This window comes from Choristoneura fumiferana, chromosome 15 (assembly GCF_025370935.1).
Source record: "Choristoneura fumiferana chromosome 15, NRCan_CFum_1, whole genome shotgun sequence".
Classification (NCBI taxonomy): domain Eukaryota; kingdom Metazoa; phylum Arthropoda; class Insecta; order Lepidoptera; family Tortricidae; genus Choristoneura; species Choristoneura fumiferana.
This window is the reverse complement of record NC_133486.1, coordinates 2707876-2732370: the sequence shown is the minus strand read 5'-3', so window position 1 is coordinate 2732370 and position 24495 is coordinate 2707876. Positions and strand designations below refer to the sequence as shown.

The 24495-nt window shown below is 41.4% G+C and overlaps 1 protein-coding gene across 2 annotated transcripts in view; it reads right to left on the bottom strand.

Moving 5' to 3' along the window:
• Positions 1-4101: 4101 nt before the first annotated feature.
• Positions 4102-24495, bottom strand: part of LOC141435564 (E3 ubiquitin-protein ligase TRIM33-like) — a 21073-nt gene continuing 679 nt past the window's right edge. Inside the window, exons 1-5 of one of the 2 annotated variants that reach the window (XM_074098285.1) lie at positions 8100-8670; positions 6603-6719; positions 5937-6051; positions 5118-5229; positions 4102-4250 (exon numbers count right to left, since the gene is read on the bottom strand). In XM_074098285.1, the coding sequence (XP_073954386.1) occupies positions 4122-4250; positions 5118-5229; positions 5937-6051; positions 6603-6719; positions 8100-8406 (780 nt within the window). In that variant the 5' untranslated portion in view covers positions 8407-8670 and the 3' untranslated portion in view covers positions 4102-4121. Of the gene's footprint in view, positions 4251-5117; positions 5230-5936; positions 6052-6602; positions 6720-8099; positions 8671-16513; positions 16785-24495 lie in introns of those variants that run through there. The other variant, XM_074098283.1, reaches the window with a different exon arrangement.

Here is a 24495-nt window from a genome sequence, read left to right as displayed (position 1 = left end):
ACCTGCGCCGGCGCAGGGAATCGATATAGCCGCGGCGCCCGCCAGTCAATGCAATGCTTTGCCTCTGAGTGCATGTCGCTCTGCCTACTGCGCTTTGTACGTTCGCGGCTCGCTAGTGCATTATATTCGCTTGTTGCTTATTGTGATACGCTTCCTATTCTTCTGAACTATTATTCTTGTGTGTGCTTCTTTACTTTACTCCTTCTGTGCTGTGCAAATAGACAATAAAAACTATTGACTTAGTGTGTGGACTTTGTATTTACCACTCGCTCGAGCCTACACCACGTAAGTCCTACAATATTATCTGCTTAACAGAAACCTGGCTAAAAAAAGATTCAATGCAATTTAATGTACATAATTATGCAATAGCCAGCGCCTCTGCAGAGAATCTGCAGCAGGTGGCGGGTCTCTCATATTAGTGAAAAATGGTTTAAAGTTCAAAGAACGCAAAGACCTGTCCAGCCTTTCTGTTGAACGAGTATGCGAGATCGCTTCTGCGGAAACGGAACAGTATTTAATTTTATGTATATATAGACCACCAAACTCGAGTATTCCTTTGTTTATAATACTATGGAAGATGTTCTAAGGAAATCAGTAAAACGTAATAAAGCGCTGGTGGTCTGCGGGGACTTTAATATCGATATTTTATCACAATCCGTTGAAAAAGACCAGTTTATTTCTGTTCTAAAATCTTTTAATTTAAATTTCTTATTTAATGAACCACCAGAGTCACAACCACTTCGGCCACATGTATTGACAACATTTGGTTAACTTGTAAGTATTTAGAAAAAGCTGTTATCAGTGGAGTACGATCGGATCACAAAGCTCAAACAGTGAAGTTACCTCGGGCTAGGGGCGGTGTTAATCAAACCATAGAAATTAGGCCGTTGAACAAACAAAGACTTGACCGTCTCAAAACAAACATCGCGCAAAAAGTAAACAATTTAAAAGTAAATACTAAAAATCCAACGAAAATTTCAAGATATTGTTAAATACTGTATGCGAGGAATACGATAAAACGTGTAGTAAAAAACGTATTAAAATAGGAAACAAACTATCATTCAATGAATGGGCTACACCCGGAATACGTAGGAGTAGGGACGTCTTATATGATCTTTATGATAAGAAATCGTGTACCACTGATGAACGTTTCCACCAGTATGTCAGGGATTATTCAAAATTATTCAAATTATATGTAATAAAGCAAAAGCAGCCCATGTAACTAATAAAATTAAGTCCTCTGATGATAAAATTAAAACAGTTTGGAAAATTATAAAATACTGAAACCGGTCGACGTAAGAACGCGGAGTCCTCTATATCATTAAAGATTAACAACGTATTAGAAACGGACGCGGTTAAAGTAGCTAACGAGTTTAATACCTACTTCTCTAAAATCCCCATCGAAACGACAAAATGTCTCGCGTCTTCCTCAAAGTTAGCTGAATCGCTCTTAAAACAAAATGTATCTATTCCAAACTTAAGTAATTTTAAATTCACGCATGTCTCTCCCTGTGACATCATTAAGACTTTTAGATTATTGAAAGTAAAAAAAACGGAAGACTTGTGGGGCGTCTCAGTTAAGGTTCTACATTCCATTTTAGATGTCGTTGCTCCAACTTTAGCATTTATATTTAATAGCTGTATAGATGAAGGCGTATTTCCAGATTTGATGAAATATAGTAAAGTAGTTCCTATTTTCAAATCAGGTGATAAAGATAATCCCTCTGATTATCGTCCTGTGTCCATCCTATCAGCGTTTAGCAAAATATTCGAAAAAATAATGCTGACGCAAATGATCTCGCATTTTAATACCCATAAAATCATGCATCCACAGCAGTTCGGATTCACAAAAGGCAGGTCTACTACAGACGCGGGTCATAGTTTAGTTAAATTCATATTGCAAGCTTGGGAGGAATCACATGACGCTATAGGTGTATTCTGCGACCTTTCGAAAGCTTTTGATTGTGTGGATCATGATACTTTAATTTGTAAGTTAAATTTTTATGGCATTCGTGGCCTCGCTTTAGAACTCATTAAATCTTACCTCACACAAAGAAAGCAAAAGGTAGCGATTAACGGAACGGTATCGGAGGGATCTGTGGTCGAAATGGGAATGCCTAAAGGATCCATTCTTGCCCCATTCCTGTATCTTATTTATGTAAATGACCTTACTTATATGGTAAGCCAAAAGTCGGTATAGTTATGTTTGCTGACGACACGTCTTTACTGTTCAAGGTTAGTAGAAAAGATACCGACTTCATTGAGCCCAATGAAACCCTGTCCGTGATATCCGCATGGTTTGCTGCCAATAATTTGTTACTAAATCCTAAGAAAACTAAATGTATTAAATTCTCGTTGATAAATTCATCTAGCTCGAATTCAGTTTCTAATATAAAGTTAAATGGTCAAACTATTGAATTTGTAAAATCAACAGTATTTTAGGAATAACGCTCGATTCTAAACTACAGTGGGGACCTCACGTCACAGCAATCGCGGGTAGATTGAGCTCTGCTGCTTTTGCAGTTTGGAAAATACGGCAGCTAACCGATGTGGCGACGGCACGGTTGGTGTATTTTGCTTACTTTAATAGCATTATTTCGTACGGCCTTATTTTATGGGGATCTGCTGCAGACATTGAGTCAATTTTTATCTTACAAAAGAGAGCAATTAGAGCAATTTATAATTTGAAGACGCGTGAATCTTTAAGATCTTTTTTTAAGGAAACAGGTATCCTAACCCTGCTGTCGCTTTATGTTTTGAAATAATCATGTATGTTAGGAAGAACATATGTGATTTTCCCACTAACGTCGATAAGCCAAAGGCTACTAGAAACACAGGGAAGCTTAAAGTTCCATCTTACAGACTGGCTAAAACCAAAAAGTCTTTTCTGGGAAATTGCATACGTTTTTATAATAAAATTCCAAAAAATATTACAAATGAAACGGATACAAAATTCAGATCTATTGTTAAGAAGACATTAATATCAAAGGCGTATTATAAAGTTAATGATTATATCATGGACAGGGATATTTGGAAATAATTCCGATCCGCATTAGCGATCCCTTCAAATAGCGAACCTACTGTGTTAAAATAAAGTTGTGTTAAATACTTGTGATGTATACATATCATTTAATAATATTGTAAATCTGTTTTAAAAAAAAAATATATACCTCGTTGAGTTTCTTGCCGGATTCTTCTCAGCAGAGGTTTTTCCGAACCGGTGGTAGATTTTTTTTGACATTCATAAGTGCTTGTTATAGCCTAAATTGAATAAAGATATTTTGACTTTGACTTTGACTTTGAGCTGCGCCCGCGACGACCTGCTGCTGCACGTGGTCCCCCCCCCCCCCACCATGCTGTAATGATGTATGAAATCCCATTATCGTAATGAGCATTACGATACAGCCGTGTTCATAAAATCAAAAAACAAAATCATTTATTCAGTAAATAGGCCGCAATGGGCACTTTTACACGTCATTTTTTAAAACTACCAGCGCTTAATAGAATCCAATGTCGTAATGCTGGTCATTACCTATGGTTTTTGAACGCATAATTGAGGATTTACTATATGGGTGTAGATAAATGCTTTAACTTGACCCATTGAATGTGTAAGGGCAGACTTCACGGTTTTCCTTTCATTTAATTTATCAAGTTAGTTAGAGAGTTTTCATCCTTTTAATTGACCATAACGACCAATGCAATAAAAGTACAGGGTGTCATTTTTACAGATTTTAGTCGGTTCGACTTCCGGGTGTGGCAAGCAAATTTTCGAAAACTTTAAATGCAGTTTTCTTTCTTTTAAAAAAAAAAGGAATGTTTTTTTTGAGTTAATGTTTCTATCTAAAGTATTAAGACTATTTTCCCTTCAGGTGGCATTACAAAATTCCACCCAATATAATACAGGATTTTTAACACCATGTACGTGCATACATGACATAAATAACCAGAAAGTCTATTTGTAAATAAAATCGATTTCATAGAAAATCGTCAACACAGCTGCGTAGCCGTTTGTAACAAATAAAACTTCAATATGAATCGTATACCGAATTACGCACTTCAAAACTCAAAAAATGAGACTTGTTAGGCTGTTTTGGACAGTTGTTAGTTGTAGTGATTTGTCATTAGTGGTGTGAAGTAACCTGCGTGGCCATCTCTGTGCTGAACTGGTACTTGTGGTCGCGGTGGTGCTGCAGCTGGCAGTCGCGGCACGTCAGCCGGTCGCACGTCTCGCAGAACAGGCTCAGCCGCTCCTGCGCACGCGCACGCGACGTTACAGGGGCACAGGGCACAGGGGGGACATGGCCGGTTAAATGTGATGCCGTCTCCGTCTATTCGAACAAAACAAATAGAGACGGCATCACACCTAACCGCCAGTTAACACTAATCAATGGATGGTGAAACAGCCCCTAAATCGTAGGCACACGTCAAATTGAAAAATCTTATAAAAATGTACAGAGGAAAAAAGAAAAATTTTGGCCCCAGATGCGATGTATTATTATTACGTAGTACCCCCTCCAAAATTTCTTCTTCTTGGTGATTAGGGGTTGTGAGGCGGGGCCGCGCGGCACGGAGGTTATGTGACGATTGGCAGTGCAGTCTTTCCACTGCATCCAAGAGCCAGTCCTCCAAGAAGTAGTCCAGTTCATCCAATAAAATATTTATATTTGTATTCCGCCATTGCCGTCTAGGACTGCCAGGACGCCTTTTTGAGTTAATGGGCGACATCTTGACTAATAATGAAGATAACCCCAACCTGTATAGGGTCGCCACATACCTACATTCGGAATTCCGTTTCGGAATTTCGAACGCAGTAAATCCATACAACTCTATGGACCTACGTATAAAACAATAGTTTTCCGTCCGAAGTTTTTCCCGATTCGGAATTCCGTATGGTGGCCTGTGCGTACATAATTGAAATAAATGTATGTGTGTGATGTATTTACGGAATTACGAATCGTAATTTCGAAACGGAATTCCGAATTTATGTGCCGGCCCTAAGTCTTATATAGAGGATGCAAGAAATATTATGTGAGTGTCGTAACATAAGCAACTCGCACGGCACGGCATTTCCCGTATCCCGTATCATCTAATGGAGGCTTGATGGCAGAGGGCCCCACCTGCGGGTGCTCGCTGCAGAACATGTCGTGGGCGGAGGCGGGCTGGGCCGCCTGCAGCTCGGCCGTCGCCTCCTCTTTGCTCTTGATCGTGTGGTCCTTGGTTATCTTTAACCTGCAATCAAACACTCTCATCACAAACAAACATTTACAAGTTTAGATACGCTCTTGCCATACTTTGAGCGCGCCGAAATGTGTCAACTCCGAAATGGCTAACTCATTTGGAACCATTACAGAGAAAGTAGAGTGTTGGCAATTACCGTAAGACAGAAAGAGATGGCACTATTTAATCAGTACCACGTCGTAGCGTGTAAATGTTACTACACTTTTTCGTTCCGAAATCATTATCTAAACTTCTAAATGTTTGATCACAACTATTCAAGTAAAATGGTTTCCTGTACCATCTGTTCTTTGATTAAAATGCGACTAAATTAAATAAATTAAAATTATAAGTACACATGGGGTCATACATATAACCTGAGGCTGTATTGCCTAAACATTTATGACTCTCTGAGTGAAAGAAAAGAAACAATAGGCAATAAGGCCTCTGTTCCTAGCCTCTGGACAAACATGAAAAGCACAAGGTGAATAGGGTAATTCTAACATTTCTACAAAGCCTCATACCTCAACCAATCGGCATACAAAGTATAAGAAATAATTTCTAGAACTAATGCTAAGCTACTACTAATTTTTGAGCATTTCTAAGAAACGACTGTTCTCGAGACTTCGGTCTCTGGTCAGAGGTTAGGGACAGGTTAGGTTGATATGTCCGGGCTCCGGGACTAGACTAGATAGCACATGCGATTGTCACGAGGAGGCGACCTCTGGTGCGCCTGCACGCAGTTGTCGCAGATGAACTCGGCGCAGTCGGTGCAGTAGCTGGTGGCGGGCTCCGTGTCCTCGCAGCTGTTGCACTGCTGCTCCCGCTCCGTCCCTCCTGCAAATAACGACCACCACTACTGATTACATAATTGTTACCACGTAGCAGATTCGCCACTCGCGTTTGGCTGCTGTCATATTCACCAACCAGCCACCTCAGTATCTGTGGTAGTCACTGAGTACATTTTCGAATGACAATTGCCAAAGACACCCAACAAAATTTTCTAGGTGTGAGTACACGTTTTGGTCTCAACTTTTCGTTATTTAGTATAATCGTATAAATGTCGTAAGGACGTTGTCTCGACAGCATCAGGGACCATTTAATTCAACTTTAATTCGTAAGAATGTTGTGTTACCGTCTTATAAATACCTACTCAGTCGCATAATCATCATATACGCGTCGGCGATTTGGCTACAAGTTATATAAAAACATTAAATTTATAAAAAAAAAAAAAAAAACCCGACTGCCTTAAAAACTAAAAGGAAGCAAAATAAGTGGCCTAGAACTCTGCAACAGTCGGGACCCATTACTAAAATTTTTAGTGGTGGTCACGATTTAAACTGCGCTTCAATGTAAGTGTATTCGTGGAGCAACGTGAGATGGCGTACCGTTGTTGGTGGGTGTGTCCGTGCACAACTTCTCGAGCACAAACCGCTGGTCGATCATGTTGGCGGGCTGGCACTGCAGCCGGCACGTCGGGCACTGCACCGTGATGCGCTCGCCACCTGCACAATCGAAAACCATCATTAACCAAATGTACTAAAAAAAGGTTACAACAATACACTGTATTTTTATATTATATATGAGAGGGAGGCAAATGAGGAAGCGGGCCAGCTGATGGAAAATGATCACCGCTGCCACGAGTACCAACTACTCAAGGAGAGTCATTGGTCCGTTGCCGGCCTTTTAAAAAAGTATAAACCCTTTTCTTGAAAGCCCCGATGTCATAGTTGTCAGGAAACACTGGTGACGGAAGTTGATTCCACAATTTCACTGTACGTGGGAAGTGGCGAAGGAAACGCACGATGGTAGATCGCTATTCATCAAGATGATTTCATCAAATTCAACTCTATTTCCTTGAACAGTAGATTGCAAATGCAATAATAGATTAATACCTCATTTTTTAAGTCCTGTTTAAACTGTTTTAAGTCCTTTTCAAAAACACCGAGACTCTCAAATAGCTTTTAGGTCTACTAAAGCCTTATCTCACTTTACTACCCTCACGGGATGAGAATGTAAATAATAGCAATAGCGTATGAAAGCAATATTATTTAGTAGGCAGGCGCAGAGTAAAGATATGTAAGTAAACATAATGTACAAAATTGCGCAACTTTTACAACTTGCAATAATAATGTACTATGAACTATTAAAGAACAAAAAGCGTACGTACATTTTTGTTTTACACATAAAATGATTGATTATATCCATATCCATGGAAGATATGTTATCGGTTACATTTTATTTTATCATTAAATCAATTTTCTCTCCAGTTTGGTCCGCTTCTAAAGGCCCGGCCATGTCTACGCGCGACTGGCCGCTCGGTTAGCGTTCTCTCTGTTCATTGCGCGGCCGAGACGCTCACTGCTCAGTCGCTACCTAGCAGCACACGCAAAGTATGGAGAAAACGCTGGCAGCGCCGTCACACGTAGTGTGGGCGGGCGGTAAGGAGCACACCCCAAATAATACCTCTGCCAGCAACGGTGCGTCTCCCTCCCATAAATATTTCGTTTCAATTTCCGTTTGTAAAAGTTGCGGAAGTGGAAGAAAAAACTGATAAGAAAAAGCGTGTGGGGTGGAACTGTCGCAGTTGCGGAGGCCCAAGTAGATATCTAGAATAATGGTCCGATTTGGGTATGGGAGTTTATGAAAAAAACAACTTAACGCTCAGGTGAGCCCTGGTTAGCAATGAACCAAAGCAGCTGCAAGTTGTGCTAGCGTTCCCTCTGCACCATACTTTGTGCAGCATCGTTTACACAAGTATAATTATTAGTTGCACGGCGCAACCTACGTTATCGCCGTGACCAACGCGCGCTGCCAACCAACGACCACGAAAAAGACGTTAAAATTATCAACACCCGCATAAACGTGCATGTAAAGCGACTTACTATCACGACCGCATTCACAAAACACGTGTTTCAGGAATGCCACGAAGTCCATGTACTCGTCGTAGTGGGGTAACTTTTGCTCCGGACTTTTTGGGCACTCTCCGGCATCAAGGATCTCGGGTTGTTTGGCTTGATCCAAACGGCAGTACTGCCGGTAGCTGTCAGGATGCATGGCTCGCAGGTGGCTGCGCAGGGGCGTGGTGCTCCTCCCGCGGCGCGAGTAAGCCTTCCCACACAACTCGCACTTCACGGAGTCCTTATCAATCTCGGAAAAATACGCCCATATGGGGCTAGTTTTAGATTTCATGATGAAACTACAGACGCGTCGGATCGTATATGAGGCGAAGACTCGACTGGCGGAGGCCGGAGCCGGAGGTTCGAGGCGGATGCGAAAGTTTCGCGGAAACGGAAGTGGCGTTCCGCTCCGAGCCGCGCGCCGGGTTTCAATGTTGATGTATTTATAGATGTGTAACGCTGCTGTGGTGATATTGGTGACGTATCCACGAGAAATGTTATTGAAGCAGCGTCAACGCTAGCGTAACCTTAGTATGGCCACAGAATAACTAACCGTATGGTATGGATAACCTATTATTACTCTGTAGCTTGAGTAGAAAAAAAAATGGCATAAAAAGTATACCTAAGAAGTTATATTTTTCGAGCGTATATAGGTTTATTTCTTTTGTCCTCTCAATAGCTGGACAGACTTAACGTATTGGCTGTCATTAGATGCTTCATCAACAGTTGGAGTGACATAGGATATATCTCAATATGGCGTCCGCGAAAAAAATATCGCGGGGGATAAAATAAAAAAAATATATAATAACAATATGGGTAGCAAGCAAATGAAAGCCAATAATTAGCCCATTTCAAAATATATGTGTTACAGTACAGTCAGCGTCATATAGTACGTAGCAGTCAAGATCACCAAATACTTGGAAACATACAAAATAGTCATACCAGTGAATCAGTCAAAGCGGTCAAATTGTTCGAGACATCCAACGTGTACAAATATAGTGGAGCACGCACGTCGCCAAATACTTTATAACATTCAAGCCGACATTATACCGTAGCAGCCAAAGTATCCAAAAGTATGGGATACCGCAGGAAAATTGACTTTATTACATACCGTGTAAGGTCCAATGATCCAGTTAGCTAGTCCTCTTTAATATAATGTGAACGGTGTTCCATTTTCAGTATCTTGGTGCAAAATGCACATGTCATTACCTTTTTAATTAAATAAAAACTCTTTTATAATGTAATTATACTGGCCAATTCAAGCCATATTAAAAGGAAATCCGTTAATCCGGAATTCTGACAATGTAAATAAAAATGTGAAAAAAGCCGTCAGGCTCCAAATGAAAGAGACGGAACGATCACTGACAAGTTGGTACTCTTTTCGGTGATTGTCAAAAACAAAAAGTCGAATCTGACGTGTTAATTCGCACTCAACTCGAGATTAAACCTTAAACCTTTTATATAAAGCTCAGTTTTCTAGTGTGTCCCATACTTTTGGATATTATGGCTGCTACGCTACTAGTGGTGATGTGCGTGCTCCGATTTATTTGTACGCGATGGATGTCCTGAGCAATTTGATCGCCTTGATTGGGTCAATGTTAATTACTATTTGTATGTTTCCAAGTATTTGGTGATCTTGACTGCTACGTACTATATGACGCTGACTGTACATAGGTACATTTAAGCTACCATTTTCAAAGAAATATGAAAATAAAAATGAAATGAATATGAAAAAAAAAACTTTTGATAAAAACTAAAAAGAAAAACAAGTTTAGTAGTCTCGAACTCGTTAAGTAACTTAAAGGTCAACAGTCGGGACCCATTACGGAGAATTTTTGAACCGGTCACGATTTTGAATGGATCCCGACCAAATTATTTTTATCAGAGTTCTAGACTACTAGACTCGTTTCTTTTGTTTTTATTTTTCTTATTACATTCGGGACTTATTAGTTCACGTTTCGACTTCAATGTCACCTGGTACGCTATTAAGCAGCGTTTCCATTTCCACCAGAGATGTGCGAGGATGTGTTGCGAGGAATGTGTTTTTCATGAACCATTAACTCGCCTCGCTCCGCTCAGCTGTTTCCACCAGAGATGTGCTGTGCGAGGATGTGTAAATGAAGCGTTTCTATTGGTTAATGAAAAACACATCCATCGCAACACATCCTCGCACATTGTTAGAAACGTGGTGGAAACAAGCTGTTTTACAAGGCCAAGGCAGTCTCAACCCTCCAATGATGCCTGTATCACTCTTACCTTGATGCTATCAAGATCATTATCACCGGAAATACAGTTTCAAGATACTACTAGGTAATTATACATGTGGAAATAGGAAGAGCTCATCCGGCATCGCATTTTTTTTTCTACTGGATGGCAAACGAGCAAATACCATGTTTTGTTTCAAGTCTAATCCTAGGGTTATTGTTATAACTGCCGAAGTGCTCATTGTATGCTTTATAATTACATTATGATTTTAGGACAGTGTTGCCACCTCAGTTTTTTTTTTACCCTGACCCTATGTGAAATTACCCTAAAGGCACTTTTATTTATTTTTACCCTAAAAGTTTTTAAAATAAAATCAAAGCAAATCCATACTAATATTATACGTTTAGGGGCATAAATGTCCAAATGTCAGAAAGTCCAGGTGTCACATTGTCCATGGTCAAAAAGTCCGAAGGATGAAACGTCCTAGTGTCTAAAAGTCCTAGCGTCAAAAAGTCCATGGTCAAAAAGTCCGAAGGATTAAACGTACTAGTGCCTGAAAGTCCTAGCGTCAAAAAGTCCATGGTCAAAAAGTCCGAAGGATGAAACATCCTAGTGTCTGAAAGTCCTAGCGTCAAAAAGTCCATACTCAAAAAGTCCAAAGGATTAAACGTCCTAGTTCTGAAGGCCTGAATCCCATAATGTCTCATTGTATAAAAATATGACTAACACAACTAAATGATAAATATAACTGAAATAGATTAGAGAGCTAGATTGCTCATCTGCACTATTTCCAGTCTGTTATCTAACACCCTGAGACCCATTCTCAGTAAGATCCAGATGCATCTATGATGCTTCGTACATGTCATGTCGAGTCGACAAGAATTGACCAGCTGATCCAGTCATGCAGATGGACTGGGGCCTCATTCTACATTGTCTCTTTCCATATTGTTATCGTATTGTCTACGTGGTGGCAGCTCTTATTTACTTGACAGTAAAGGCGATCGAGTCGAAAACAATTTGATTGCAATAGGTGTAAACAAAACCAAATTAGAATGAGTGAGACCCCTGGACTCTCGGACATATGGACTATCCGACATTAGGGCATTATAACCTTTGAACTTTTTGACAATGGACAATGTGACACCTGGACTCTCAGACATATGGACTATCCGACATTAAGGCATTATAACCTTCGAACTTTTTGACAATGGACAATGTGACACCTGGGCTCTTTTTACATATGGACTATCCGACATTAAGGCATTATAACCTTCGGACTTTTTGACCATGGACAATGTGACACCTGGACTTTCTGACATTTGGACATTTTATCGATGTGATTTTTGGCATAGAGATAGTTAGTTGGCCAGAGAGTGACATAGGCTACTTTTTATCCCGGAAAAACGCACAGTTCCCGAGGGAACAGCGAGCGATAACCGAATTCCACGCGGGCTAAGCCGCGCGCAAAAGCTCAACGACTCCACCGTTTCGAAATATTCTTGCAATGCATCCATGATAGTCTTGGCTTCTATGTCATCTGCAGATTTTTTTACTTGAAATCGTACGTTTTATTCGAAAACTTGTACCCTAAAAAATACTCTAAATAATTTTCTACACCAAAAAATACCCTACACGCTTAAAAATACCCTAAATTTAGAATAAAATACTCAAAGGTGGGGACACTAAGACTAGAAGAGCACTAGGTTGCATCAGGACAGGCGCAATCGCGCATTTGACAGTGGAAATTCAGGACGTTTAAATTGGATGTAGAGTAGACCGCGATTACGTTTAATGAGCTCCAGATAATTCAACGTATATACTCGTAGTAGCGCAGGTACCTTTTGGCTTTAACGGCACACTTTTCGTTCATTAAAGTTACACGGCACACCAGTAAAAAACAGCCAAGTGCGAGTCGGACTGGCGCGTAGAGGGTTTCGTACAGTATACCCATAATATGTGCAACATAACGGACAGCGGAGGCTTATTAATAGGGTCTCGTTGAGACCTTTAGTTACGAAACCCCAAAAAGAAACGTAAATAGAAATAAACAAGCATACCTACACTTCGCGGCAATCGCGGCCGCGGCACACCTGAAAATATACGTGGCACACGACCAGCGTGGGTAGACTGAAGAATATCAATCATCATCATCATCATCATATCAGTATCAGCCGTAGGACGTCCGCTGTTGTTGGACGGAGGCCTCCCCCATAGACTGAAGAATATGTCCAAACTGATTGAACGCCAATCCTTGAATATTAAGTAATTGATTGTTATGTCGCTAAAATTGAAGATAGTTAAGATAGCGCTTTATTACTGAAATATTCAACAAAGATGCTTTTTTAGAACGGTCTGTTGCGATGCGACATGGCAAGGCCGCCCGTACAGTCAAGGGCAAAGATATCGACACGGCCATAGTTGCAAAAATATGTATACACGGTCTTAATGTTAAGTGCATAAAGTCGTGTATACATATTTTTGTAACTTTGGCCGTGTCGATATCTTTGCCCTTGACTGTACGCCCCGCTGCCGACCGCAGCCGCGAGCAGCTCGCTCGTGCGGTCTGCGGTCGGCCGCGCACCCTGACTCAGCATAATACATAATACACTTTAACATCAAATCGGGCGGCGAGAACAATGGGACGAACTTGCTACGCCATTTTGAATTACACATTTTGTTCTAACGGAGGCTAACCACGAGCAGGAGAATATCACTGACAACGCCTGTGGAGGATTCGTTTATCACCAACCCGCGGGATACAAATTTCTGGGTTAAAAACTTCAAAACTTTCTTATCTTTCACAGGGTAGGTATCATACTTAGACCCAGTACGGCGTAAATATTGTGCGGCAGATCATGAGTTTATGAATGATAACAAAACTAAATGTTTTCTATCGCGTATGCACGTTGTATTTATTTCAGTTAGTACGAAGAAAATGCCTAACAACGCGAATACTATATCCACATTGATTAGCTCTAAAAACTCGGTGCCTCCTCAAATTAAAACTAAAAACGGAAAAAATCTAGTAGTCTAGAACTCTGTTAATTAACTTAAACTTCAATAGCCGGGACCCATTCAAAATCGTGACCAGCTTGAAAATTCCCACTTCCCACTTTTCCGGAATGTGTTTGTCATGACATTCCTACTTATATTATAAATGCGAAAGTGTGTGTGTGTGTGTGTGTGTGTGTGTGTGTGTGTGTGTGTGTGTGTGTGTGTGTGTGTGTGTGTGTGTGTGTGTGTGTGTTTGTTACTCCTTCACGCTAAAACGGCTGGACGCATTTGGATGAAATTTGGTGCGTAGATAGCTGGACGTCTAGAATAAACACATAGGCTACTTTTTATCCCGATATCCCCAAGGGATAGGAATAAAATCTTGAAATAACAACCGCTTGAGTTATGAAATATGATACAGTTGTTCTTAACACAACCTCAATGAAGACCACGATATCAATTCGGGATTTCCCAGGGGAATTTTGTAAAATCCCGGAATTTCTACCATAACTACCAGATCGAATAGTTTAGGTACGCGTGGGATGCCGCGGGTAAACTCTAGTGAACTAATAGAAATTTAGCTATCCTCGCTCCGCGCGCCGTTTCCACTAGAGCTGCGCTGAGCGAGGAAAGGTAAATGAAGCGTTCTATTGGTTCATGACATGACAAACACATTCCTGGTAGCTGGTACCTACGTAACGCATCACCGCACATTTCTCTGGTGGAAACGGAGCTTAGTGGGTCCCGACTGTATTACATATTACGCTCGGCAAACATGAACCTCAGTTGGGTAATAAAACATGTTAATACGAACATCTTGAACCCGCGGCCGTATCCTTGAGCTCTGTTTGCCAATTAGGATTAGGTAAAGTGCTTGCCAATTACCGGGCCGGACTAATGACCTTGCCATGAAGCTAGTGTTGTGAATTTAAGCTTCGAGGCGTAAACTAAAAGACTCGAGTCGCGACTGCTGAGTCTAGAAGCCTCGAACCTCGACCGTATAAGCCTCAGATTAAAAAGCTCGTGTTGCTGCTTACGAGCACAGAAACCTCGAGTCTTTAGGCCTCAAGCTTTAGCCTCCTAAGCTTTGAAGGTTTAAGTCTATAAAGTTTGGAGCATTAAAAGTCTTAAAAGCTTTTTAACAAATCAGATCAATCTATAATCTGCATACTTTGAATTTATATCACCACAAATACACATTAATGTACCATTTCCACGTAGGTTAGGTATATTCATTTCTATTTTCGTCGTTAGCCGTCAGTAAAGAAAATGCCATTAGTTAATTAATTTAATTTTGCTGCCGGTATACCGAGGTAATTTGGCAACTATCAATGTCAAAATATATTTTTTAAGAAAAAGAGTGCTCATTGCGTGAGCTCTTAACGCTTAATTAATTAGCGCTTAACACGTTACAGACCTTAAATTTGAGGTTCGGAGAGCTCGAGCTTTCAAGAGGCCCGAGTTTTTAAAACTTGAGCTCTCTATTAAGCCCGAGTGTTAAAGACTTACAGCCTTATTCATAAAAAGTTAGAGCCTCCTTGAAGGCCCGATGCTAAAAAACATGATTCATAAACGTCTGTTAGCGCTAATCAGTCGATCAAGGCTCTGCTAAAGTTAGAGGACCGTAGACCCTCCTTTATCTCCCTGCTAAGTCACAAAATGGCGGCCACAAGTTTGAACAGCTGACTTTGACAAGAGCAAAAAATCATACCGAAGATATTTATAGTGAATGCAGGGCTACGCAAAGATTAAAAAAAAAAACAGGAAAATTATTTTCAGGAATTTGTATTTAAAAATCCTCTAAATTAGCAACAATAAATTAACAATAAATATGAAAAAAAAATTAGAATGATTAACATAATTATGGCTTTTTGCACAACATAAACATGCGGATCGGAAATGGCGGGAAAACAAACGTCTCGCTTTTTATTTTTTTTCCTGCTAATTTGCTGTCACTGCTGTCATTTTTTTTTAAATTATCGATTAGGATTTTTTTTTGTCTTTGATTTGTCAAGGTGGCCAACATAACGCGTCTAATCCGTCTATCAGCAGCTCAACAACTAGCAGACTGCTAGCAAGCGTTTATGAATCATACTTCTTGACAACCGTCTAACAAGCTTAATCAGTCTGCTAAGTAACAGACCGATCAAACCCCAATTAAGGATTTTTTACGAATAAGGCTGTTACTCTCGAGAGCTCATAAAAAGCTTGAGTCGTTAAGGTTCTGAACCGTTTTTAAGCTCAAACCTTCAACACTAGTCTTCTAAGCATGAACTTCCACAGTTTGCGAGTCTATAAGGTTCGAAAGTCTTCAAGACTAGTCTTCTAACAACACTAATTGAAGCACTCAGCATCTACATATATTATTCTATTCGGCAACATTTCGTTGCGTGTACAGGTGCGGAAATTGCACGTGATTGTTAAAAAATAACTAATTCAATAACATACTACAGTCCTACATATTTCTAAGTATTTTAATTCGTTAATTTCAATCACATTTTAATTTAGTAATCTGTCGAGACTATATTCCTCGCTAACTGCAGTCTATACTACGTATACCACCAACCGCACAAGAAGAAAAGCATCGGCGACAGACAAGAAAATCTTCCGGTAAACTTGAATGATCTACCCTAGATTTAGCATGGATTGGATACGTCCTTCGTTTTCAAAAGATGTCAACTCTACGATATCTCTTTTAACAATATTTGTTGAGAACTTGAGACGGTCGTGAATCACGAAAAAAACCTAATTAAATGCTTTTTATTGACCACAATCTTACATTTATAGCTCAGTTTTCATGGTATACTTAACAGTCGTCGCCCGATAGTAAAGCGCGATGACCTAAACAAGTAATTAATCTACGCTATTTTTCGATTAAATACAAGTATCTATACTAATCTTCGTATCGGCTGTATAGGCTTTCGTTACCGTGCTTAATCGCTATGCCTCAACGTTAAGCAAATCATACAACGATGACGATGAGGTTTGTTGTAGTTTTGAACGATATGGTGGCTAGCTGGTCAAAACATGAAATGGCGTGGCGGCGTTTCATGATACGCCTAGGAATTTCATGATCTGGCGACGACATATATCAATCGCGTTCTCGCGGCCTCCGCTATCTCGCCCGCGCCAAGCCGTGCACCCGCGCAAATTAGCGGAGGCCCTTATACAAATTGTAATCAAAAGTTAAATAGACTGACCGCAAAAATCCCTGCCGGCCTGTTTCTCCTCGATCTTGGCGTTGATGCAGGGCTCGCAGGCGGAGTGCAGGCACTCCATGAGCTTGGGCGTGCCCTCTGCCAGGGCCAGCGGCGCGCCGCACAGCGCACAGCGCGCGCCCGCCAGCGCGGCGCCCGCGCGCGGCGACGCCAGCGAGTCCGCGCCCGCGCCCGCGCCCGACTCCGGCGACGGCTTGTCGCCCTCCGCGCCTTCCGCGCCCGCGCCCTCCGCCGCCTCGCAAGCGCTGCCCATCTGCCACGCGACAAACAAACTACATTAAGCTACGTAAGGTACAGTCAAATGCAAAAATAAGTACCTATCTATTAAAACCACTCAAAAATATGTTATTGTGTCGCGTCGGAATAAGAGTCTGTGGTACTTATTTTAGAAACTTTAAATAAGTCCATATTTTTACACTTGACTTACGTATAGTCACAACATGGCCCTTATTTTCTTTTGAGCAGTTTACAGCAGCATATTACTTTTGTGCAGCCGTATATTACTTTTGAGCAGTATGTTTTCAATTTTAAAATGACTGGTGTTGTTTTTGTTATATCAATACTATATGTATACCTATATATATGTATATAAAAATAAAATAAAATAGTACATTGTGTCTTAAGGGCGGTAAATAAGGAATTACGAACGAGAGTCTATTAGAAGCCCGAAGTCGATGTTCGTAATTCTAGTACCGCCCGTGCGACATAAGTACAATGTTTTTCATCACATTTGGGAGTAAAATTGTATATTGTTAAAAGAAAAACTAATATTTTTTTCAAAAATTGCCGATACCGCTGGCTGCGCTCTTGGCAGTAACAAACTCATTTACCTACCACGGGTTTCATGACAAGCACGTTAAGGTCGAGGGTTTTATTTGGGGGGTTGCAACCAAGGTAGCCTGCATGTTACGACACTGTTTACGAGCAGTGTGATGAAAAATAGGTATATTATAAAAATGAAACTGAACCTATATATAGGTACGCCGCTCACGCTCTTGCATGTCATCTGATATACTTGACTACCGTTTCAAAGTAACGGAACCGGAACCGAAACGGATGTGAATGTGAAATACCAAACCGAAGTTACGACTTAACGGAAACAGAACCGGATCTCCGTAACATCCCTGATTACAACTAGCAAAGTAGGAAGTTATAGTCAGACTAGCTATCTACATACCCCATTAAAAACCAAAATTTCAGGATTACGGAAAAAACCTCTGGGGTTTTCACGAATCGTGAATTTCGTTAACGATTCATAAAATAACTTGTGCTAAATTTCATGTCCCAGTGATCGAAATTTTGGAACTTTATCACAATCCCGTGAGAATTTCGGGCCAAAAAGTAGGTTAGTCCAACATCTGGTAGCTCGATCAACGGTTGTGTTGCTCTGATTGAGTTCGAAAAACGTCAGCGTAGTGTGCTGGTAGTGAAAACTGTGTGCGTGCGTGCGTGGTGTGTGTGTGTTAGTTCCTTAGAATTGCTCGTTTAAAAGGTATTAGTTAGATCAGTGTTTTTCAACCTGTGGGTCGCGACCCCCCGGGGTCGCGGAGCCGCGGAGCCCCTATTAGTTGCTGGAAAAACTACTTCAGTAAAAAATAACAAAAATATGAAAATATTTGTTAAGAAAATGTTAACTAATTATACCTATTTGTCACAAAATAAAAAAATACATGAAAAAAAAACAGCGGGTAGGGGGGTCCCGAAATATCTCTTTATACTAAAGGGGTCGTGTCATGAAATAGGTTGAAAAACACTGAGTTAGATAGATGTTATTTCATACCTCCAGCTATCTATGTACCCACTCCCGCTATCAGAGATTACCAATCCGCCCCAGGTGTCGTCTTTCGGAAATCGATGAAACTGCAATTACATTATTTGTCAAGCCCAGTTTAGAACTGCAAGAAAAATCGTGCAAGTTGCATTACATTGCGGCGCTCGATTGGCCACTACAAACTCAATGGCTTTACGGCCTTGCAATGTAATGCGACTTGCACGATTTTTCTTGTAAGTCTAAACTTGGCTTTACATCTAATGTTCGTCGCAACAACTATACTGAGCCCTTAGTGTAAGTTTTCGGTTACAAAATACGTCTCGATCGCGTTCGCGTTAAAATCTCAATTTGTATGCAAACACGAACAGCGCCTCTAGCGGAACGTTTGCGATTAGGGATTGCTCCCGGGAATTCCCGGTACTGAAATTCCCGGGAAATTTCATCGCCCTCAGTACCGGGAAACGAAACTCATTTCCCGGGAATTCCGGTACTACAAAAATATATGATGATGATGATGTGATCCTGTTATCCCTCACTAGGGACGTAGGGCTCGTAGAAGAGTTTTCCATTTGGCTCGATCTTGCGCGGCTTCTTCCAGCTCTTCCCAGCCGAGACCAATTGAGCCAGCCTCCTTCTCAACTGATCGCCTCCACGTGGTCCGAGGACGTCCTGGCCGTCTTCTGCCAGTAGATTGCCAACGGAGACCCTGCTTGGGCAGGTGATCATTCGACCCTCGAAGCGTGTGTCCAATCCATCGCCATTTCCTTGTCATAACTTCTCGGCTTACTGGCTTCTGGTCAGTCATTTGCCACAGTCTTGCATTTGAGATAGTTCGAGGCCAAAAAATTCCAAGGATACGCCTCAGGCATTTGTTAACAAACACCTGCAAACGATCGGTGATATCCTTCCTTACGAACCATGTCTTGCATCCGTACGATAGGACTGACTTGACGTTGGAGTTAAACACTCTGATCTTAGTGCGTCGAGTTATTACGGTGGATGTCCACACAGGTTTGAGTTGCGCGTACGCCGCCCGCGCCTTGTTGATGCGCGCCTCAACATCACTATCCGTTCCCCCGGTCGGGTCGACCACACTTCCTAGATATGCGAATTGGCCAACTTGCTCAACGGCCCTGCCGTTAATGTATATCGGCACCGCATCCGAGGTGTTAAGCCGCATGTCCTTCGTCCTTCGTATTCGGAGAGGTCGTTGGTCTTGGATTGCATACGCTCTCGTGATGTTGCGAATAAACAAAGGTCATCTGCGAAGTCTATGTTTTCGAGGCCCCCCTCATCTACCCAAGGCAATCCTCTCCTCTCTTGACTTGTTACCTTGCGCATCACGTCATCCAAGACAATGAGGAAAAGCAATGGCGACAACAAACAACCCTGCTTCACACCCGCCGTGACCGGTACCTGGTCTGACAATTGTCCCTTATGCATGACTCGGCAAGAGGAGCCCATATAAAGATTTTGGATAATTTTTATGATTTTAACTGGTTTCTTTTTAGCGCATGCCAAATACTTGTCCACTTGACCCTGTCGAACGCCTTTTCGAAGTCTACGAACAAAGTGAAAAGTTCACTACGCATTTCATTGCACTGCTCCAAAAATCATGCGTAAAACGTTGATTTGATCAATGCAAGACCGCCCTGCTCTAAATCCACCCTGTTCGCCCCTCAGCGTACAATCGACAGCACTCGTCATTCTGTGTAGCAGTATCTTGCAGAGAACCTTGGAGACCATAGGCAGTAGGTTTATCCCTCTCCAATTTGAGCACTGGGACAAGTTCCCTTTTTTGGACAGCTTTATACAAAACTACTCGACCAAAAAGTTTACCAACTATGCTTAAAAGGGCAATACCGCGGTAGCAGTTGCAGTCGATGCGGTCACCTTTCCTTTTGTATAAGGTGACGGAGTTAGCGTCGCATATGTCCTGAGGTACTTCCTTCCTCCCAGCATTTACACAGAAGATTGTGCATGATTGGTCTGATGCACTGGAGTTTAATTACTCCGGCTTGGGTGCCGTCACCGCCAGGACTCTTTCCGCACTTGAGCTGATTGACAGTAGCTAGCGGCAGGTCGTCTAACTCTGTGCATTTGTCTAGTTTGAGCATGCTTTGCACTGCTTCCTGATGCAGGAATACAGGCTGAGAGAAGAGATCTACATAATGCTCGACCCAGCGGTCCCGTTGTTTTTGACTATCTGTAATAACAGAGACATCCGCGTCTTTAAGAGGGGCTGTCGTTTTAATGACCAAAGCCAAGGGCCAAGAGCCCGCTTGATACCTTCATAAACACCGCTAATATTTCCCTTATGTGCACAAAATTGAATGGTGCGACCGAGATTAGACCAGTACTGGTATTGGCAAAGTACCGCACACTTCGCTGGAGGACTGCTTTGCTATTGCGAAGCGCTATTCCGGTATCGGGATTGGGTTGGGGTGCATAAGTAAGGTCGCGCTTTGAGTCAAGCAAGAGTTGAAGATGCTCAATAATTGAATTACAGAGGGTAATTTCAGTGATTCATAATTTATTAAACTTCTATAAAACTATTTCCTACGTTTTATTTACCGCATAACAAGCATTTAACACATTTTTCCTCTAGTACCGAAAGTATCGAATTTCCCGGTATTTCCCGGTACTGGAGTAGATCCAGTACCGGGAAATAGAAATTCGGTTTCAGTACCGGTACTGCAATCCCTATTTGCGATGTTCGTGTTTCCATACAAATCGAGATTTTAGAAAACGTTTATTCGCAGATTTTAACGCGAACGCGATCGAGACGTATTTTGTAACCGAAAACTTACACTAAGGGCACTGAGCGGCAGAAAAACTGGCCTTCAAATGTATGCAGCAATAGGTAGTTTTGTATGTAGAGTTGGCCAAATTTTGTGACGCTGAGTATGACTATATTTAACTAAAACCCCGAGATAGTAATGCACGCACGCCCGCCCTGACCCGCATCACATCACGACGCAGTTTCTGTCCAGACGACACTATCGTCAACTGGTTAGGTTAATTTTTTTATTGTAGAATTGGCTCTATTCAGCGCGACCTTATGATAGGAGAGTATCGTAAGGTCACGGTCACGGGTGAGCAAAGTAATTGTCTATAGTTCTTTTATTTATGGCCACGCAGTAAGCGGACAGACTTATATGAATACGTCGGTTGTTGGCCGAAGTAGTTCGGGTTCGGCGCACAATTCTGCGACTGTTAGGTTTTTTTTTATAATTCCACTGGATGGCAAACGAGCAAGTGGGTCTCCTGATGGTAAGAGATCACCACCGCCCATAAACATCTGCAACACCAGGGGTATTGCAGACGCGTTGCCAACCTAGAGGCCTAAGATGGGATACCTCACGTGCCAGTAGTTTCACCGGCTGTCTTACTCTCCACGCCGAAACACAACAGTGCAAGCAGCAAGATGCAGGCAGGATTAGCGAGCAAGATGGTGGTAGCAATCCGGGCGGACCTTGCACAAGGTCCTACCACCTGCAAAACAATGTAGTGTAACTGCCGATTACGCAGCTGATCCATGGGCGAGCCCTATGGCCCAACACACCACAGGCACTGCAGGGCTACTACGAAACTATCGTCCCTCTCGCTCTCGTATTAAATAGTATAAGTGTCAGAGTTTCGAGTTCCGTAGTAGCCCAGTAGCCCTGCGCTGCTGTCTTAACTGGCCGTTCGCTTGCGCAATGCAGTGATGCTATTTCATCGTGTGATGAAACCTTGTGGTTATATCCCATAAGCGTAATAGTACATTGTGTCTTAAGGGCGGTAAATAAGGAATTACGATCGAGAGTCTATTAGAAGCCCGAAGTCGAAGACTGAGGGCTTTAATGAGTCGATGTTCGTAATTCTAGTACCTCCCGTGCGACATACAATGTTTTTCATCACATTTGCGAGTAAAATTTTATATTTGTAAAAGAAAAAATATAATTCTTCCAAATATTGGCGATACCTTAGGCTGCGCTCTTGGCAGTGCCGCCCTCCGCCTCCTCCATGTGATCTTGCAGCAGCACGCGCAGCAGCTTCAGTACGGGCACTGATTCATTGACCGACCTTGGACTTCATGACGAGAAAATTAGTACGGGCAGTGACTCATTTACCGACCACGGGTTTCATGACAAGCACATTAAGGTCGAGGGTTTTATTTGGGGGGTTGCAACCAAGGTAGCCTGCATGTTTCGACACTGTTTACGAGCAAGTGTGATGAAAAAATAAAAGTTGGTATATTATTACGTTTGTATTGATCTGCAAACATGGTCAGGATGATTTCGGAACTACTCGCATTCCATTGAGTAGGTACAGACGCAACTCTCTTCCTTCTGGTGGCGTTGAAGCCACATTAGGTCGATATTACCAATATCACATGATCGCGCGAACCGTTTAATTTTAATAGGACGCACACTTTATCGCGCGGGCAATGGCGAATGCTGCGGTGCCTTATGGATGGCTCAGACGGCGCGGAAGATCTTATTATGTTCATTGCGCGTGCGGCCAGGCCCCTGTACCACAAAAGTTACAAGTGCTACATTTTTACAAAATTGTTACGTTTTACTAAGAGAAACTTAACAATTTTGTACAATTGTAGCACTTGTAACTTTTGTGGTACAGGGGGCAGGTAAGCAAATAACTATGCGGGGTTAACTTCGCCGACAATTTTTACGCAGATTATTGATTGGCAGACAACGTTTCGCATATTCGTGCGCTTTTGGTCGCAATTCTTCCTAACAGTCCTCCTCGCCTCGCTGACGCTCGTCATCGTCATCGCACCGAACTACATTTTTTGATGCCATGATAGTCTGCTTATCGTGTTTCGATGAAACTAGTGTTGTGAAAAACGCAATTTAATTGTCGAATATAGTGGAGTCTTAAGGGCTCGAGTCTTTAAGCCTCGAAAATGAGCGTTATCCACAACTCTAGATGAAGCAATTACGAAACAAACAATTGACTAAACGTAAATCTATACAGGGTGGAAAGTTGAGATGGGGCAGCAATACTGGGTTAAGTTAAGACACTAACTTTAGTTAAAATGTTCAGTTTTTAGTTGTCTACATACTGTTTAATTTTCTTTAAGCATAAAGGATTCATATTTGTAAAAAAACAACATGCGAAAGTTTCACTGCAAATTAGTACCTACCCTACGAACTATATGGAAAAAGTTTCCTTTGATTTGTAGGTGTTCTAGTACTCTAACCTTAGTTGGTCTCAAAGAGTGTTTTTAAAATCCTTGATAGAAATGGGACCGATTGACATTAAAAAAAAAGTCAAATCAGTCGACTTTCTCGCTGACTGTGCATTTCATCAAAAATTTGTGAATGTTGATTGTCATCACTCAAAAAGTCAGTAAAGGTCTCCTAAGAGCATTTTCGCATAGCAGCAAGGGATCTAGTAGCTGCCCTTGCTGCCCCATCTCAACTTTCCACCCTGTATAGCGCAATTCATGCTACCGGCTACTCAGAGAAACAAATACTAGCCGTAATTAAATTATATCAAACATTGCTCGACCAAAAGAAAAATCTGCCAATAGCTGTCTGCTAAACAAAACCTGTGTAATTAAACTTGGTGAAACCACAGGTCACCATATGTGGCGTCTCAGCCACGCATTAAATAGAGAAAATGAAATTGCGCATAGTCGGAGCCGGGCAGGCACTTTCAGCTACTGTCATATGTAGGAAGAAACAACTCTATGTCCATGGCAACATTTAAACGTTATTATAGCGTCAATGAATTTTTAAGTGATGACAATTTATAATTATTAATATTGTTTTAATGTTATGATTTTGAATTTTTAGTGTTTTTAGTGTTTTGATTATTATATTTTATATGACATATTTATATTGTTTTTTTTTCTTCCTTTGACATATGTATATATAAATAGCTGCAATTATAAAAAAAAAAAACTGAAATTTTGTACGCCATGTGGCAAAACATACAGGGTTCTATATATTTTATTTTATCATCTCTACATCTGTACCTATGTTTGACAAATAAACTATTCTTATTCTTATTCATGCGATGTTGCCGCGTGAGGCGAGTTGCATCATGATTAGTTGCTGCACTATGGATGGACCCAGTTTTGGCAAGATGTTCTCTGCAAGCTGCACACAAATGTACAATGACGATGTTGTGCATGCAATGTGGACAAATAGAAGAGTATGGAAGTTCAAAAAGATGAAGAACC